The 18,156-nt window shown below is 37.7% G+C and overlaps 1 protein-coding gene across 2 annotated transcripts; it reads right to left on the reverse strand.

The window, feature by feature from the left end:
* Positions 1 to 362: 362 nt before the first annotated feature.
* Positions 363 to 14,456, reverse strand: LOC127848738 (transcription factor Sp4-like). Of its 2 annotated transcripts, none has more exons than XM_052381347.1 (8): positions 14,394 to 14,456; positions 12,050 to 12,259; positions 11,693 to 11,809; positions 9,953 to 11,243; positions 8,892 to 9,090; positions 7,472 to 7,564; positions 3,983 to 4,083; positions 363 to 695 (listed from the first exon to the last, which is right to left on the reverse strand). In XM_052381347.1, the coding sequence occupies exons 1-8, from the start codon at positions 14,406 to 14,408 to the stop codon at positions 415 to 417; spliced, it is 2,307 nt and encodes a 768-aa protein (XP_052237307.1). In that variant the 5' UTR covers positions 14,409 to 14,456; the 3' UTR covers positions 363 to 414. The 2 variants fall into 2 exon arrangements, with proteins under 2 accessions (XP_052237307.1, XP_052237306.1); XM_052381346.1 differs by having other exon boundaries at positions 14,273 to 14,442.
* Positions 14,457 to 18,156: the final 3,700 nt, after the last annotated feature.

Consider the following 18,156-nt stretch of genomic DNA (forward strand, 5'->3'; position numbering starts at 1 on the left):
CTTTAATCGATTAATTTTTCATTAAGATAATGCATTTATCAATGTCCTTAATTGATTAATTATTACTTTAGCAGGGTGTCAATTGTCCCCAATTTAAAATCCGGAATATTAAGCCGTAGGATAAAGGGAAGAGAGGGCCCAATCCCCCGAGCCCTAGCTTATTGTTCTTTTTTTAAAGTCTTTCTAGGTGCATTTTCTGTTGAGTACAATGCGAAATATTATAAACCAAACCATCCTACCATGTCCCTACCCCCACCCGCCTTAAACAAACTCATCCGATTTACATTCACCTCAAAATCAATCCTGGACGGCTCAAATCCGGATTTCCGGAATAATCCGGAAAATTGACACCCCTGTTTAGATAATCAATTTATCAATGTTTTTCATCGATTAATTATTAATTTGGATAATCAATTAATCAGAGTCATCCCCTTTGGAACTTTCAAACGAACTGTTCTTCATTATCACCACTGTGGTCCCGTCCATATGCAGCTCACTGTTCAAATTTATCTCCATCATATGCTCATTTGGGCTCATCTCTTCCATACTTTCGTCTTCTTCAGCTTTTGCATCATCGTCGTCACCATTTTCGCCTTTCTGAAGATGGCCCTTAAGGTGTGTCCTTTTGTGTTTTGACAAATGATCAGATCGCATAAACTTTTTTCCGCATTCTTCGCATTCAAAGCGCTTCTCTCCTGTAAAAATAAATCAACCCACATGTACAGCGAGTACGTACAATTTTAATGTCAAGATTGTATTTCCTTATCATAAACCAATGCTTGAATATAAATAAGAAATGTGGAATGAAACAGATTAACAGGCGTATGAATGTGCCATTAACTGCATTGAGCCTTCCTTCGGGAAACTCTACTTGATGCAAGTGCGGAAAGTGTCAGACCAGATCAGATCAGACTTTCCTCTTTTATGGTATATTTGCAAATTCATCTGAGATATATATAAAATCTTTTCACCAAGTTTCATGATAATTGGGCAAAAAATGTGACTTCTAGAGTGTTCACAAGCTTTTTTTTCTATATAAATATAAGAAAACTGCCCCCCCCCCCCCCCCCCCCCGACAGCCATGTTATTCAACTGACCGGAACCATTTTCCAACTCACTCTCATATCAAGGAAACAAATGTTCTGACCAAATTTCATGTTAATTGGGTAAAAAATGTGACTCCTAGAGTGTTCACATGTTTTCACTCTATACATATAGAGAAAAATGCCCCGCCCACTGGCGGTCATGTTTTTCACCGATCTGGACCTTTTTTAACTTGTCAGACATATCAATAAAACCAATGTTTTGATTAACTTTCATGATGATTGGGCCAAATTTGTGACTTCTAGAGTGTTTACAAGGTTTCTCTATAGCCAAATAAGTAAAACTTCCCCGCCCACTGGCGGCCATGTTTTTCAATAGACCGGAACCACTTTTGAACTCAACCAACATATCATTAAGACAGACATTTAGACAAAGTAACATGAAGATTGGGCATTAAATGTGACTTCTACAGTGTTTACAAGCTTTTTTTTTTTACCTAGTGGCCTAGTTTTTTATCCAGCATGACCAAGTTTTGAACTCGATCAAGATATCATTGGGACAAATCTTCTGACCAAGTTTCATGAAGATCGGACAATAAAGGTGGCCTCTAGAGTGTTTACAAACAAATGTGGACGGACGGAAGACGCACGGACGGACGACGGACAAAGACCTGTCACAAAAGCTCATCTGAGCAATCAGGTGAGCTAAAATCAAGAGCTGTCACCATAGGATGACATTTGCCCCCTATAAACGCTTTGATAGAAGTTATAGCATTTTTTGAAACCTAAACGCAGATTTTGAAACCTAAACGCAGACCCTAAGTTCAAGGTCAAGGTCACAGGGGTCAAAAATTTGTTGCGTATGGAAAGGCCTTGTCCATATAAACATGCATACCAAATATGAAGGTTATATCTCCAGGGACATAGAAATTATGAGCATTTTTCGAAACCTAAATGCAGATTTCAAAACCTAAACGCGGACCCTAACTTCAAGGTCAAAGGGGTAAAAAAATGTGTGCGTATGGAAAGGCCTTGTCCATATACACATGCATACCAAATATGAAGGTTATATCTCAAGGGACATAGAGGTTATGAGCATTTTTCGAAACCTAAACACAGATTTCGAAACCTAAACGCGGACCCTAAGTTCAAGGTCACAGGGGTAAAACATTTTCTGCGTATGGAAAGACCTTGTCCATATAACATGCATACCAAATATGAAGGTTATATCTCAAGGGACATAGAAGTTATGAGCATTTTTTTCGAAACCTAAACGCAGATGTCAAACCTAAACGCGGACCCTAAGTTCAAGGTAAAGGACACAGGGATAAAAAAAAATGTGCGTACGGAAAGGCCTTGTCCATATACACATGCATACCAAATATGAAGGTTATATCTCAAAGGACATAGAAGTTATGAGCATTTTTCGAATCCTAAACGCAAAGTGTGACGGAAAGACGGACAGACAGGCGGACAGTCCGATCACTATATGCCCCCTTTTCTTAGAAAGGGGGCATAAAAACATCCAACCTCGAATAACAATTAACACATAAATGATACACAACTACTATGTATTATTATGAAAACATTAATAATCAAAGGGGAGTATCTACTGTAAACTAAAATGCAATATTTAGAAGAGTGGTCTCGCATGTTACATGACCTTAATTCATGATTGTTTAAGCCTTTTTACTGTATAAATATAAGGAAAACTGCCCCGTCCCCCTGGCAACCATGTTTTGCAACGGACCGGAACCATTTTCAAACTTAACTCACGTATCTAGGAAACAAAAGTTCTGACAAAATTTCATGAAAATTGGGCCAAAAATGTGACTTATAGAGTGTTGACATGTTTTCACTATATACATATAGAGAAAAATGCCCCACCCACTGGCGGCCATATTTTTTCACCGATCTGGACCATTTTCGAACTCGTCCGAGAAATCAATAAAACCAATGTTTTGACCAATTTTCATGATGATTGGGCAAAAATTGTGACTTCCTGAGTGTTTACAAGGTTTCTCTATAGCCAATAAGGAAAACTGCCCCGCCCACTGGCGGCCATGTTTTTCAACAGACCGGAACCAGTTTTGAACTCAACCAACATATCATTAAGAAAAATATTATGACAAAGTAACATGAAGATTGGGCATGAACTGTGACTTCTACAGTGTAAACAAGTTCTTTCTTTATTTTGATCTAGTGACCTAGTTTTTGACCCGACACGAACCAGTTTCGAACAGCCATGTTTTTCAAGCAAACGTAATTATTTTCAAACTCATCCAATATATCATTGGGACAAATCTTCTGACCAAGTTTCATAAAGATCGGACAATAAATGTGGCCTCTAGAGTGTTTAAGAACAAATGTTAACGGACGGACGGACGACAGACAAAGACCACAAAAGCTAACCTGAGCTAAAAATTAAATAAAAAATATTAATTTACTCAATAATGTTCAAATTAGTGAAACACACTACCAAGCCTTCTGCAGGACAGATATTTCTTCTGTCAAAGAACAACTCAAGTTCCTTTACTATAACAAGCCCAGTTACACGCCTCTTTCATATAAATGCACACATTTGTTCACTTAATTGTGGGTCCAAACTTAATGAAAAATAATTGATGCTGCTACCAAAGTAACATGTTTATGAGCCTTGCTAATGGACGAAACCGTGCCTAATGCATGTTCATAAAGTGTCATAACACATTAGCCTGTGCAGTCTGTACAGGCTAATTAGGAACAACAGTTTTCACATTTATGGATTTTCCATTACAAGATACTTGCCTTAATCCAAAAATTCCATAGAAGCGGAAAGTGTCGTCCCTGGTTAGCCCGTGTGCACTACACAGGCTAATCTGGGACGACACTTAATGCACATGCATTTAACCCGTTTTCCCACAGGGAGTCATGTTTTGTAGACCGCAAGACTTCTATACCTGTGTGCGTTCGTTTGTGTCTTTGCAGCTCATCCGACCGGGTAAACCGTTTTCCACAAAATAAATATGAACAGACAAACGGACGCTCCCCAGTGTGCCACCTGATGAAAATACAAAACAATAGCGTTATGGAATTTTATATATGAGGCATGCTCTTTGAAAACCGACTTAATTTGCATTAAGTGTCTGACAGGCTATTCTGAGATGAAACTTTCAGCCTAGGCTGGATTTTTGTATCCTTTAAAAAAACAAGAGGACCTGAAAGGTCCAAAGTCGCTCACCTGAGATAACAAGATATTATTGGGACAAATCTTCTGACCAATTTTCATGAAGATCGGAAAATAAATGTGGCCTCTACAGTGTAAACAAGGTTTTACTTAAGCCAAATAAGGAAAAATGTCCCGCCCCCTGGCAGCCATGTTTTTTCAAACAACAGGCATCATTTTCAAACAATTATTGGGATGAATCTTCTGACCAAGTTTCATGAAGATTGGACAATAAATGTGGCCTCTAGAGTGTTAACAAGATTTTACTATAGCCATATAAGGAAAAATGCCCTGCCTCTTGGCAGCCATGTTTTTCAAGCAAAGGTTACCATTTCTGAACTCATCCAAGATATGATTGGGTCAAATCTTCTGAGCAAGTTTCACGAAGTTCGGAAAAAAAGTGGCCTCTAGAGTGTTAACAAGGTTTTCTTATAGCCATATAAGTAAATATGCCCCGCCCCCTGGCGGCCATGTTTTTCAACCAACTGGCATCATTTTCGATGTCGTCCAAGATATTATTGGGATGAATTTTCTGACCAGGTTTCATGAAGATCAGACAATAGATGTGGCCTCTAGAGTGTTAACAAGATTTTACTATAGCCATATAAGGAAAAATGCCCCGCCCCTTGGCAGCCATGTTTTTCAAGCAAACGTAAGCATTTTCAAACTCATCCAAGATATCATTGAGACCAATCTTCTGACCAAATTTCAACGCACAACCGACAACAGACAAAAGGCGATCACAAAAGCTCAACATGAGCACGTTGTGCTCCAGTGAGCTAAAAAAAGGTAAAAGCAAAAAGTATCGTCCATGATTAGCCTGTGCTGACTGCTCAGACTAGTCTGGGACAATACTTTTAAAAAGGGGTCCATAACAGGTAAATAGGGGTTTGATAAAGGGGTAAAAAAGGGGTCATCACATGCATTAAGCCACCTTTTCCCAGAGGCAGGGTCATATACTTTTCTTTTTAATACATGTGATTACATCAGCAATTTTTTCAGGGCCAAATTGGGAAAAATACCAGTACAATACCAATTGGGAAAATTTACCACAAAAAAAACTTAAATTAAGAAATTTTGCAAAGTGAAATCTTCAGATAAGGCATTATGGGTGTTTTAAATTGCTTGGTATAAATTGCACAAATCAACTCAAATATTCATTTCACATGCATTTCGGCTTGAATTGTTCAGTTTGAGTGCTAATTTGTTTTGTTATCTTGCAGATAATGCACTTATGGAACAAAATTTATGAAATTTCCTCTTGGGAATTTTTAAGACGGCAAACAGTGTATTTTTTCCTTCATTGGGAAAGTACGGTTTATGGATACTTTATAAAGAAGAAAAAAGATCACTGCAGCATGACCTCTACTCCAGTCTCCTATTTCACATTGCAAGTTATCTTACACACACAAAATTGCCAAAGGAAAAGTATTGTGAGAGAAAAAATAACAATGATTGCACATTCAATTCCACCTAATAAAGTACAAAATAAAAGTATATTGAAATATAAATTGTGCATTAAATGAAAATATAAACCATTGATCCTTGTTGCCAGTAATGTGACATTAATAAGCCTAACCCTTGCTCAGGGAAAATGGGACTTATAGCATGTGTGTTAACTATTGTCCTAGAATAGCCTGATGGGACTTATAGCATGTGTGTTAACTGTTGTCCTAGAATAGCCTGATGGGACTTGTAGCATGTGTGTTAACTATTGTCCTAGAATAGCCTGATGGGACTTATAGCATGTGTGTTAACTGTTGTCCTAGAATAGCCTGATGGGACTTATAGCATGTGTGCTAACTGTTGTCCTAGAATAGCCTGTGGGACTTATAGCATGTGTGTTAACTGTTGTCCTAGAATAGCCTGATGGGACTTATAGCATGTGTGTTAACTATTGTCCTAGAATAGCCTGATGGGACTTATAGCATGTGTGTTAACTGTTGTCCTAGAATAGCCTGATGGGACTTATAGCATGTGTGTTAACTATTGTCCTAGAATAGCCTGATGGGACTTATAGCATGTGTGTTAACTATTGTCCTAGAATAGCCTGATGGGACTTATAGCATGTGTGTTAACTATTGTCCTAGAATAGCCTGATGGGACTTGTAGCATGTGTGTAAACTGTTGTCCTAGAATAGCCTGATGGGACTTTAAGCATGTGCGTTAACTGTTGTCCTAGAATAGCCTGTCCAGTCTGGGGTTTTAAGTCTTTTCTTGGCAAAAATCATGTTTAGGCGGAAAGTGTCGTCCCTGATTAGCCTGTGCACAGACTTATTTGGAACGACACTTTCCACACATACTTTTAATGCTATTTTCCCACAGCGCAGCTCAAATACAAAAAACAACCAGTATTCTGTGTTTGTGAAATCCTATCAATGATTGCCATTTTAATCCAAAGAGACTCCGAATGGGTGTCCAAGTGACAACTTATTCTCTGACAGAAAGCTTTGGCTTCAACCTGAAAACAAACTCTCAGGGTCAGGCCTTTAACCCAGTGTTGATCTAATATTATATATACACCTTTTAATATAGGTCTCATCATGTAATGCACTGCAAAACTTATTTAACTTTAAAACTACAACGTCCGCTTGCAAAATTGACCCATCGCAAGATCGCTAATGACATAAAACCTCAACAAGGAGGATATAACAATTTTTTACAATAAAAATATTAGGAATGTTATCTTCCTTTCATGGTAACATCACTGTAAAATTATTCTTTATCTTTTTGGCTTTAAAGCATTGCATCCGGCTATGAATTGTCAAGAGTTTCATAGCCTTATTGGCTATAAAGACGAAAACAACACGTTTGCACACTGCAACTTCACACTACCAGGTGACACTACAGAAACTCACCTAAGATAGGTAAAATGAGGATTAATGCAAATGGGTAAAGTGTCATCCCAGATAAGCATGTGCAGTCCGCACAAGCTAATCAAAGACTACAGTTTCCGCTTTTATGGTGTTTAAAAAAAAAGAAATCTCTTCTTTGCAAAAATCCAGTTAAGGAGGAAAGTATCATCCCTGTCAAATATAAACACTATTTATTTTAGGTTCCCATCCCGTACTTGGCTGCAAACTTTCTTAAAACTTAAAAAATACAACTTCAGAAACCCACCTCAGATGAGCTCGAAGGAGTGAAGTTTACAATTTATTATATGCCTCATCCCAGACTTGCTGCAAACTTTCTTTGACTTAAAAATACAGATTCAGAAACCCACCTGAGATGAGCTCGAAGGTGTGAAGTCTTCCCATACTGCTTCCCGCAACCCTCCATGTGGCACACGTGTACCTTCTTCTTGTTCTCGCCATTCCTGAAAACAGCCGTGCATTTAACAGTTGTGTCCCCTGAAAACAGCCGTGTATTTAACAGTTGTGTCCCCTGAAAACAGCCGTGCATTTAACAGTTGTGTCCCCTTCAGGGTAAAGAAATGAGGCTCCCTCTGGAAAAACTCTTGTTTGTTCAGCATTAATTTGTTTACATGGAGCACGCATATTAAAGAGTTAATAATTAGTGACCTAAAAAACTATGGGCCTTTTTAGCAGTCAGGCCCAGGAGGTTGTCACATTATCATGTGACTTTAGTCACATTATCATGTGACTTGATAATGTGCATAACAGCAGAGCTTTCTGAAATTCTCATTCAGACTGTCTAGCCATTATTTTACAAGTCATGACATGTTCCTTTTAGGCCTACTGCAATCTTTGAATCATAATAATTATCAGGAGTCCGTCTTATCAAAGATCGTACGACAATGTTAACTTACGATTGAATTTTGTAATTTTAAAATGTAAGTTATAATGATTTGTATGTTTCAAATATAAAGGATATTTGACAGCTACTTTGAAAATGAATTGAAATGTTCAACAAAAGTAATTATAAATGTGACGGTTACGTATTAATGGCGCTTCGAAAATTGCATCGTAAGGTGAGAATGTCGTACGATCTTTGATAGGAGGGGCCCCAGGGCTTGCAATATAAAGACAATAAACAGTTTTGTACTTAAATGAGCCACATTCTAGAAAAACTGGACCTAATGCATTTCGTACTGTCGTCCCAGATTAGCCTATGCAGTCAATACAGGCTAATCAGGGGCGAAACTTTCATCTTTTATGGAATTTGTTATTAAAGGGGGTTTGTTCTTAACGAAAATCTAGTCTTAGTGGAAAGTGTTGTCCCTGATTTTCCTGTGCGGACTGCACAGGCTAATCTGGGACGACACTTAAGTCACAAGCATTCATAATATTTTTCCCTGAACAAAGGTAAAACATCGTTCCAGAGTTCCACATTCGGAGACATATGCCCCCTCCAAATAGGGCTTTAACAAGTAACCCTAATTTCAATAATAATCTACTCAGTACTGCTCTAGGCCAATGCACATGTGAAGTATCAAGCCAATAAGTCAATTCGTTGACGAGTTATTGATCAGAAACTACTATCACAATTACAGTGACCTTGACCTAGTGACCCCAATATCAATACGGGTCAATGCACATGTGAAGTATCAAGCCAATCGGTCCCTCCGTTCACAAGTTATTGATCAGAAACAAACTGGTCTACAGACAGACAGAATAACATCAAGCAAAACAATATACCCCCTCTTCTTCGAAGCAGGGCATAATAATGAAAATTGCACATACTTATTATCATCCCCACTGACGCAATTTGGACAAGAGCAGGGCACGCGCCGCAATCGCTTCCCTGAGGCATTCGTCTCAGGGCTCTGACCTGAGGTAGGGGACAGGGAGGGGATGGTGAGGGTGGTGGTCCCCTGGGTGTTGGAGACGACCTGCCACTTGGTGGGGTCAGACGGGTCTTGCTGTAGGGTCTGACCACTTGCTTTAATAGGGAAAAATGAGAATAAGGGCATGTAATGTGAAATCAAAATAAGCTCATTCTAGGAATTTGAGTTTTACTTTCGTGCGTAAACTAGAGTCATCCCAGATTAGCCTGCGCAGCCAGCAGTCAGGATAATAAGGGACAACCCTTGTAACTAAGACAACCCTTGTCACTATGACAACCATTGTCACTATGACAACCCTTGTCACTATTATTGAATTTGCCTTTAGTAAAGATATCTTTTTTTTAAATTCTGCAAAAGCTAATATGAGCACAATTTTACACAAGTTCATTAAATCAGCATGAGGCGCAATAATTTGTTGGGTACATATTTTCATGGTTCATCTTAACCACCAAATCAAATGTTCACCAAACTTTTACGTCCGAAGTTTTACATCTGAAATCAAACGAATCCATGAAATTTCATGTCAACTTAAATTAATGAATGCAAAGTAGCTTAACAAAAAATAACTATATGCTTATGCATGTGCAATAATGTAATCGTAAATTTGATGTTCCTTTAAATGAAATGCAAGTACCTTCAATAACATTATACTTCATTTATTGTATCACAGGGCATGCATTCTAGGAAATTTAGTTCTTTAATCTTAACAGTTTTAGTCAGAAGGATGACTCGTTTCCCTAAATATACACATTTTCTATGAATCAGTTAGCATATTATTTTAGTAATTATATATAATTATCTCAAACAAACCTTCAATTTCATTCTTTAATTTGATTCGGAAATGCTATGCATCTGAATCACAGATTGTGAAAAGTTCTCATCATATGGACTAAACTTATCTGTAATTACTCATGGCTAACAAATTAAATTAAAGGGTTATGAAGCGTATTAAATTACCTGTTACAAGTCCGTTAGATCCAAGATGAACCTGTTGCAAGCCCTGTAAGGTTTGCTGACTGTTCAAGTTCATTGTGGTCAACTGCTGGGGAATTCCACTGACTGGAATAGCAGTGAAATTTCCCTGGGCGTTAATTGTAACAGCCTGCAGACCTTGCATATTGGTACCAAATATCTGCGGCATTTGGGTCTGTATCTGCTGCCCACCCAATGTTTGTATTGTCTGTAAGTTCTGTAAATTTTGAAGGCCTTGTAAGTTTTGTAAAGTCTGGATCCCCTGCATGCCTTGAATCTGTATCGGAATCTGATTTGACGCCTTAAGGTTGCCGAAATTCATCAGCTGATTAGGTGCCGCAACTATCTGGCCGTTCGGCCCTTGCTGAAAAACCTGAAAAGTCTGGCCACCGATGCTTTGAAGGATTTGTCCGCCGGTCGCAAGTTGCTGCGGTGTAGACATAGTCCCCGTAGTTGTGGTAGTCGAGGTGCCAGACGTCGTGGAATTCTGTGACAAGGCGTTGATTGTTATAAAATTTTGATTCTGCTGTGAGTTTACAGACTGTGACGGAATATAAGCTTGCATGTAATTTCCGTTTCCCAGTGGAATTAGCTGCATTTGAGGGATTATATTAGCTGCTGCCGCGGCTGCAGCAATTGTCTGTCCTTGCATTGACATGTTCTGTAGCTGTGAAACAGTTGATGTTCCCATTGAACCACTTGCAGTAGAAAACTGAACTGCTGCATTTTGAGACTTTTGGGAGCTGCTGCCTTTTGATTTGTTGTTACTAGTCGAGGCTTTCGGTGTCGAGTTGGCGATCTGGTTTACAGCCTCCATAAGCTGGGAGACGGCCGAGCCTTGCTGCATCGCTCCAGTGATTATCCCACCATTGGCCATATTGACCGTATTGCACGCGGAAAAGCCAAGCTGTGACATATCCTGCAGCGTTTGAAAAGGTTGCACCTGAACAGGCATGTATGTAGTCTGCCCGTTCGCGGAAATGGGAATCTGAACAATGTTGGACATCTGCTGAATCGGCTGAAACGTGCCACCCTGGATTTGCATTTGCTGCATGTCCACACCAGGGCGTACCGCGTTCAAGCTTTGAAGAGCGCTGAGGTTGATCATGTTTCCCCCGATGTTTACCAGGTTTCCCATGCCACCTAGAATGCTGGTTCCCATTCCAGCAGCAGACGGGATCTGGGCCCGGATTATTTGACCATTTGATGTCATGATGGGAACCGTCTGCATGGTCTGATGCTGTGAGGTGTTCAATTGTTGAGACTGCATGTTGCCCTAAAATACATTAATTGATGTGACGTGAATTTAAATCACTCTTTGATATGAAAATGTGGAAGTGACTTCATGTATTGTTATTATTATAATAGAGCTGGTTTGAAAATCTGAGCATTTTTAATGGGAAGAAACTAAGAAATTAACTAAATCTTGTATTTGGTCAACTTACAACCTCTCCGGTATGCAGTTTTGTCTTTAAAAAATCACTTACACAATTAACTATCCGTCTTTCGTAAGTTTTTCATAAGTGCACATTGTCTTAAAAAGCTTTATTTAAATGCAGTTACTTCATTAGACAGCAATTTATTCATGATCAGCAGTCATAAGTTTGTTTGGCTAATTTGGAAGGTAAATTTGAGGTTTCTGAAAAGATCTATCAGTCGTATAGAACTAAAATGTAATGGGACAATGTCCACTCAGAGTGTGATAGTATCAAACAAAACCTGTACCTGAATCTGTGATGAGTCCATGTTGAGAATCTGGAACTGTGGCACAGCGTTGTACGTTATTGTACCATTGGGGCCCGCCTGGGCGACTATCTGGTAGTGACCCTGGGGCTGGACTACCTGTGCATAATAACAGAACCAGTCAGCATGGAAACCAGTACCGGTGCATTCTGCATAATAACATAATCAGTAAGCATGGACAACTTCTATATATCAGTATTCAACATTGTTGAGCGCAAGATCTCACATTTAAATTAAATGCTGAAATACACAGAAAACATTGTGAATCAGAAAAAATATACACATATCAAATAGTTTCCAGGCACTTACAAGTTATTTATAATCTCTACTATTTCATACCTGGCCTCCAGAAATTGCCAGAGTGGCCTGTGACAGGGCCTGGCCCTGCTTGCTCGGGTCCACGGGTAGCTGGACCCACTGCGGGGCTATCACGTCTCCGTGCGCAGTTGACACAACGCGCACCGATTGACCTCCCTGACCTGCCCCATCCTCGTTACCAATCTTGCTGCACGTCTGGGCCAGCAACGCCAGTGGGCTCTGCTGCACGTCCTGTACAGAGTGGACATAAAACTGTTAACAATTTGTGCAATCCTTTATACAACATAGAATCGTTGTTAGGGTTGTAAGAAATGATCAGGATCCTTTTGAGCCTACATCTTCTTTATCAAATGATGACTGGACTACTTTAGAACTAACAGTTTCTTTAATACACTTTTCACATAAAAAATATGTGATAATTGTTACTTCCAATATCTCCATTGAAATATAACACTGGTTAGAACATGTACTGAGCATGTTAAGTAAGAACCAGGGCTTTCCTTGATATCAATTTAGCGAAATCTTACCCAGAATCTTATGGGAATGTGCAAATGAAATCGCACCTATCTTTACAACTCTTTTTAACAAATCACTCATTTCTGGTTCTGTCCCTTCTGACTGGTCCATGGCTTTTGTAACTCCTATCTTTAAAAAAGGTGAAAAGTACCAAGCTAGTAATTATAGACCAGTCTCGTTAACATGTATTGCCTGTAAATTACTGGAACATATCGTTGTTAGTAACATCTTAGACCATCTTGACAACTTTAATATCCTGGTGGACAACCAACATGGTTTCCGTGCTCGGCGGTCTTGCGAAACCCAACTTGTGGATTTTATCCATGACTTAGCTTCTACCATGCAGAGAGACCAGATGGATGTTGCCATCATGGATTTTAGCAAAGCCTCTGTCTGTTGTAAACCAAGCAACATATCTTGGCGTTGAAGTAAGCTCAACATTAAATTGGTCACCCCATGTAAATAAAATTAGTGATAAAGCAAGTCAGAGCTTAGGTTTTTAAAACGAAACATTCACTCTTCTAAACTGGGAACTAAGGCAGCGGCATATAACAGCATTGTTAGACCATCCTTGGAATATTGCTCTAGTGTTTGGGACCCGTACCATCAGAAGGACATTGATAAAATTGAAAATGTTCAGCGTCAAGCCGCCAGATTTGTAACGAATAATTACAGCAAGACCCCGAGCACAGTCACAAATATAATTGAGGATTTGAATTGGAATACCTTTCAATTAAGACGACAACAAGCTAGACTTATTCTGTTCTATAAAATAGTATATAATCATGTCGACATCAATCCCCTACACTATCTCACTCCATACAATAGACATTCACACCATCACCATCACATGGCATACCAAATATCACCAACTACAGCTGATTATCACAAATTTGTATTCTTTCCAAGAACAGATGTACAATGGAACACACTTCCATCTGACTTATGTAGTCAGCGCTGATACGATCCCTGGATTTAAATCTGCGCTGGCTACATCAGTGTTCCATCCTTAGCTCACAGGCTTCTTGCTTTTATCCTGTTTTTAACTCAACTAATACTCTCATCACATGCACAGGAGTATATGTATATATTTAAGTCTTCAGGGCTTAAGGTGTTCGGTTTTGCACCTTTTTTTATCGCTGTTGATAGGATTTTCCTGGGTGGATTGAGTAACTCGGGTAACCAATCAATCTATTTCTTTTTAACACCCCACGCATTGCCATAATGTATCAGTAGTGAACATAGCCATTATTATAGAGAAGAAGAAATTTAAACTAAAACATAGAAATTAATCTTGTTATTGCTGTGTACTGAGTTTTTGAGTTTACTGAGACATACTAGAGCTTCATAACAATGAGACTTTTTCGTTAATTACTACATACATACTAGTAATAGAAAGTGTTCAAATAGATTGATTATGATATCTGTTTGTTGTTGTTTTTAACTTTTGGCATTTTAATACTGTCTATTACTGACGTTTCGAAACAGAAATCAGTAAGTAAATCGACAATCAACTTGAACATTAATTGGCAATAAAACACATATCCAAACGATGTAGAATTCTTCACTACAAACAAATAATCCTCAATTGTGCGACCAAAAAGTATTTACCAACAACTAATACAACACCGAGGCGGGGTTTTAATCGCGGGCGGAGGCATGTTCTAAAAATAGACCACCTCCCAAAAACATAGAATTGAAAATACACATTTATTTCAATGAACGAACCTGTCCCGTCGATTCGCTTGGCATAATCGCAATGCGTGTATTAACACCAAAGCATATACAAATGATTAATTATAGACTTGATATAATTACGTTAATAATACTGAATATTCTTCAACTTAACGAGAAGGCATTTCATTTCCTCCTTCTTGACCTCGCCTTTTTGACGTCACACCCTCCCAGTTGTTTAATCAATTATATCACTGCGCAAAATAACGATTAAGTTTTAACCGTTTATGACGTAAATATGCTTTCGAAAACTTGAAACTAAACTGTTTATTCAAATTGAGCACTGGTATTGTAAATTAATGAATATCTTTTGCATTTTAACAATGTAGACTAAGGACTATTTGACGACAACAATAGCACCTGTTTGGTGGTTATTCGGCTGGCGTGGCAAGGACACGCTTGATCGACCCACGGATTTGTTGTGTTAGCAGCGCGCTACCGAAAATCGATTCTGTACGCGGCCTGTATACATGAGTGGGTTGTTCTAAATTCGGAACGCTTTGAAGTAAGCGGGCAACGCGCCACGCCTACTCATTGTCCCCCAAAAAGATACTCCGCTCTTTAATTTAAAGTAGGCCCTCGTCATTATTCACGTAGTTCCAGGCTCCATGTATAAATTGTGTAATGGGTAACTGGTAGGACCTGTAAATAAACTCTGATTTAAAAAATGGTGTAAACTATGCGAGTCAAGTGTCGTCCTAGATTAGCCTTTACAATCCGCTAATCGGGGACGAAACATTTCCGCTACTATTGTTGTTTTCTTCTATTGTTGTTTTTGTTTTTCGTTTTAATGGAATCTCTTCTTAGCGGAAATCCAGTATAAGAAAAAAGACAAAAGAACGAGTGATAATTTGCGACCAAAATATGTAAAGAGAGATATATTGCATCACGGACTCTAGATGTGGTCAATATACGCCCCGTGATTGCATATACTAACTGATCAAACAGTTTCAGTTTAAATTATTAATTAATAACTGCTGTTTTAAGTTTGATTTCTTTATTTCCACTATTTGTTGACCCTTTACTTTAATCATTTGCCACCTTTTCTAGATAATGCTTTCTTTAAACTCTCCTTTTTTCAAAAAGGAAATTCGTTTCCCTTTTCTAGCCAATTATTTAATTACCTCCCTTTGCAATGGTATCTTTGCTTTGCCTCCCTTTACTAGAATTGTTTTCATTACCATTCAGCAAATTATTTCACACCCCTAAACAAGAAAATGCAAGCACATAAATGCGACTGTTTAGACTGAATGGCAATGCAATTCTGAAAGCTGTGAGGCAACCGCGGTGGTTTGTACACACGCTTTTATATATAGGATTGTCTCTCATAACTCATACTGAGTGGTTTTGTACACAGGTACTTGAAAAAAAATTGGTCCGTAAATATATATATATATATATATATATATATATATATATATATATATATATATATATATATATATATATATATATATATATAAGGATCAAATGATAATTCAAGTACCTGTGGTTTTATACATGTCTTTTATTTTAACCATATTTGTATACGTGTATCTGTTATATAACGGATGAAAGTGAAACGTTAATAAACTATCAGTCTGTCTGACTGTTTGTCCGCTTTTCACCTCGGCGATCTGGGCAAAATAAATGCCCCAGCAGGGGTGAGCTTGGTTGGTAGTAACCATACCGGGCAGCTGGAGCTTCACCAGGTATTCATGTTTCCTCCAATTCGATTAAATACATGTGCAGGATAACTATTGATGCAAAGCATCAAAGGGTGTCGGAACGATTTTTTTCTTCTGTGAATATTAATATATTGGCCGATTATTTTAAACAAAATAGAAAAAGATACTGGTATAACCATTATCTATGATTTTGTGTTATAACCCCAAAATAACCATTATCTATGATGTTGTGTTATAACGGTAAACCCCCAAATTACCATTATCTATGATTTTGTGTTGTAACCACCAAATATTTCATAGTTCGTTTTATTTACATTGGTTTCCTTTTTTACTGGCATCCGTGTGCAGTTTTCATTTATGGAACAGAACTGTGTAGGTTTTAAAAAATCTGCTTCATCTTGTAAGCGTATTTTTATTTTTTTCTCAACTTCAAGGGGAGATGATTCTGAACTTATTCTAACGTTGCTCATTTACGATTGGGGTTGAGTACTCATTGATATGAAAACACTGTAAAAGTTTTAATGTGTTTACGACCCCCACCCTCTCACACATATATTTCATGGGCATAATAAAAACAAAAAATGGTTACAATAAAACAGCATATTTATTTAAACTAAAATGTCTACATCAAAACAAAAAGTTAACTTAGAACACAAATAAAATAATTTGATTCTACTGGGGCTCGAACCTTGGGCCTCTCACATGTGAAGCGGGCGTGTAACCACTACACTACGGAACCGCTTTAAAAATCACCTTCTAACTAAGATATTAATATGTGACTGTAGTGTAACAGTTATCAATAAAGCAATAAAACGTGTAATCGCTGTCGTCTCGTAAAATTGAAAAAAATACGCGTTAACCAAAACTCGAACAGCAAAAGTCTGCGCTATTGTTACAAAAACCACAAAATAAATATATTTTGATTATGGTTTGTTTTTATACAAAACCAGAAAGTTTCACATGTTCACGTATTTGCACAGTCCCTGTGATCTTTTCTTATTGCCCAGTCCCTGTGATCAGTTATTAATTAAAATAATTAGCTTTGCATTATTGGCAATAAATGTTGTAGTAAATGTAATAGGTACAAATGCAGTACTTATTTACACTAATTTACACAAAAAATCACCACTATGCAAGATATTCTGACAACAAAAATATATACATTGATCCGTAAAATAACTTCTAAAATAACATAAGCGAAAAAAAACGTACTGCATACGAGTCGCCGCACTTCAGTGCGACGCCAATTAATAATATGATCAAAATTTACTTTTCAAAACTTTTTAATAAAAAAATACCGTACCACAAAATAACCAACGACGTAAGGAATTGTATAAGATAAAGGAGTTTTCTTAACACGACCGTTAATCATGTCTTTTTTAGATGAATTAATAAATGAGCCAATGCAACTTCCGAGGTGGCGCTCAGACCCGGATGTTTTGAAATTTTATGGATAATTTTATATGGTGATTAAGTTGTCTATTTTTTTTCCCCCAAAATACATCGCATTACACGTATTGTTGAAATCGCGCAATGTAGTGCGATTCGGCGAAGATTAATTCATCCAAAAATGTACAGAAACATACATTCTCAATCCATTTAAAAACGTGAGAACGTTTATAAGTTGTGGCATGGTTGAGTTTTAAAAAGCATTTCGATAAGTTTTTCCTGTGTGACGAGCGAATTTCCACCCATTCCAATCGCTATCGACATCAAACGATTGCGTACACCAAATTAGATGCTGCATATATTGACTTATTGCCGACGTAATAAATAATTTTCCTTTTTTCCAAAAGAGATGTAGCCAATGCTTAGGAGATGGCGCTTATGATAGGATGTGGCGCCTATGCAGGACGTATCAATTAACAGTCGTATCATAATGACATCATCACATGACGTACATTTGATATATGTTATTTGTTATATGTACTTTATTTTTCAACGTACACACGAATGCCCAAATATTTACAGACCATAAACGCATTCTTCAATAAATAAGATGTAGTTTTGTTTAATATATAAGTGTTCAACTAAATTAAGAAGTAACCACTAACCAACATGAACAACATATTGTACGATATACACCAAATATATGTAATACTCCATTAACCAATAACTAAATTTTCAACATTATCAACATACATGTAGTTCATCGACATCAAGTTTTGTTTACAGTGAGATAATACATGAAATAAATATAAGATACTACTT

This window comes from Dreissena polymorpha, chromosome 10, assembly GCF_020536995.1.
Source record: "Dreissena polymorpha isolate Duluth1 chromosome 10, UMN_Dpol_1.0, whole genome shotgun sequence".
Lineage (NCBI taxonomy): Eukaryota > Metazoa > Mollusca > Bivalvia > Myida > Dreissenidae > Dreissena > Dreissena polymorpha.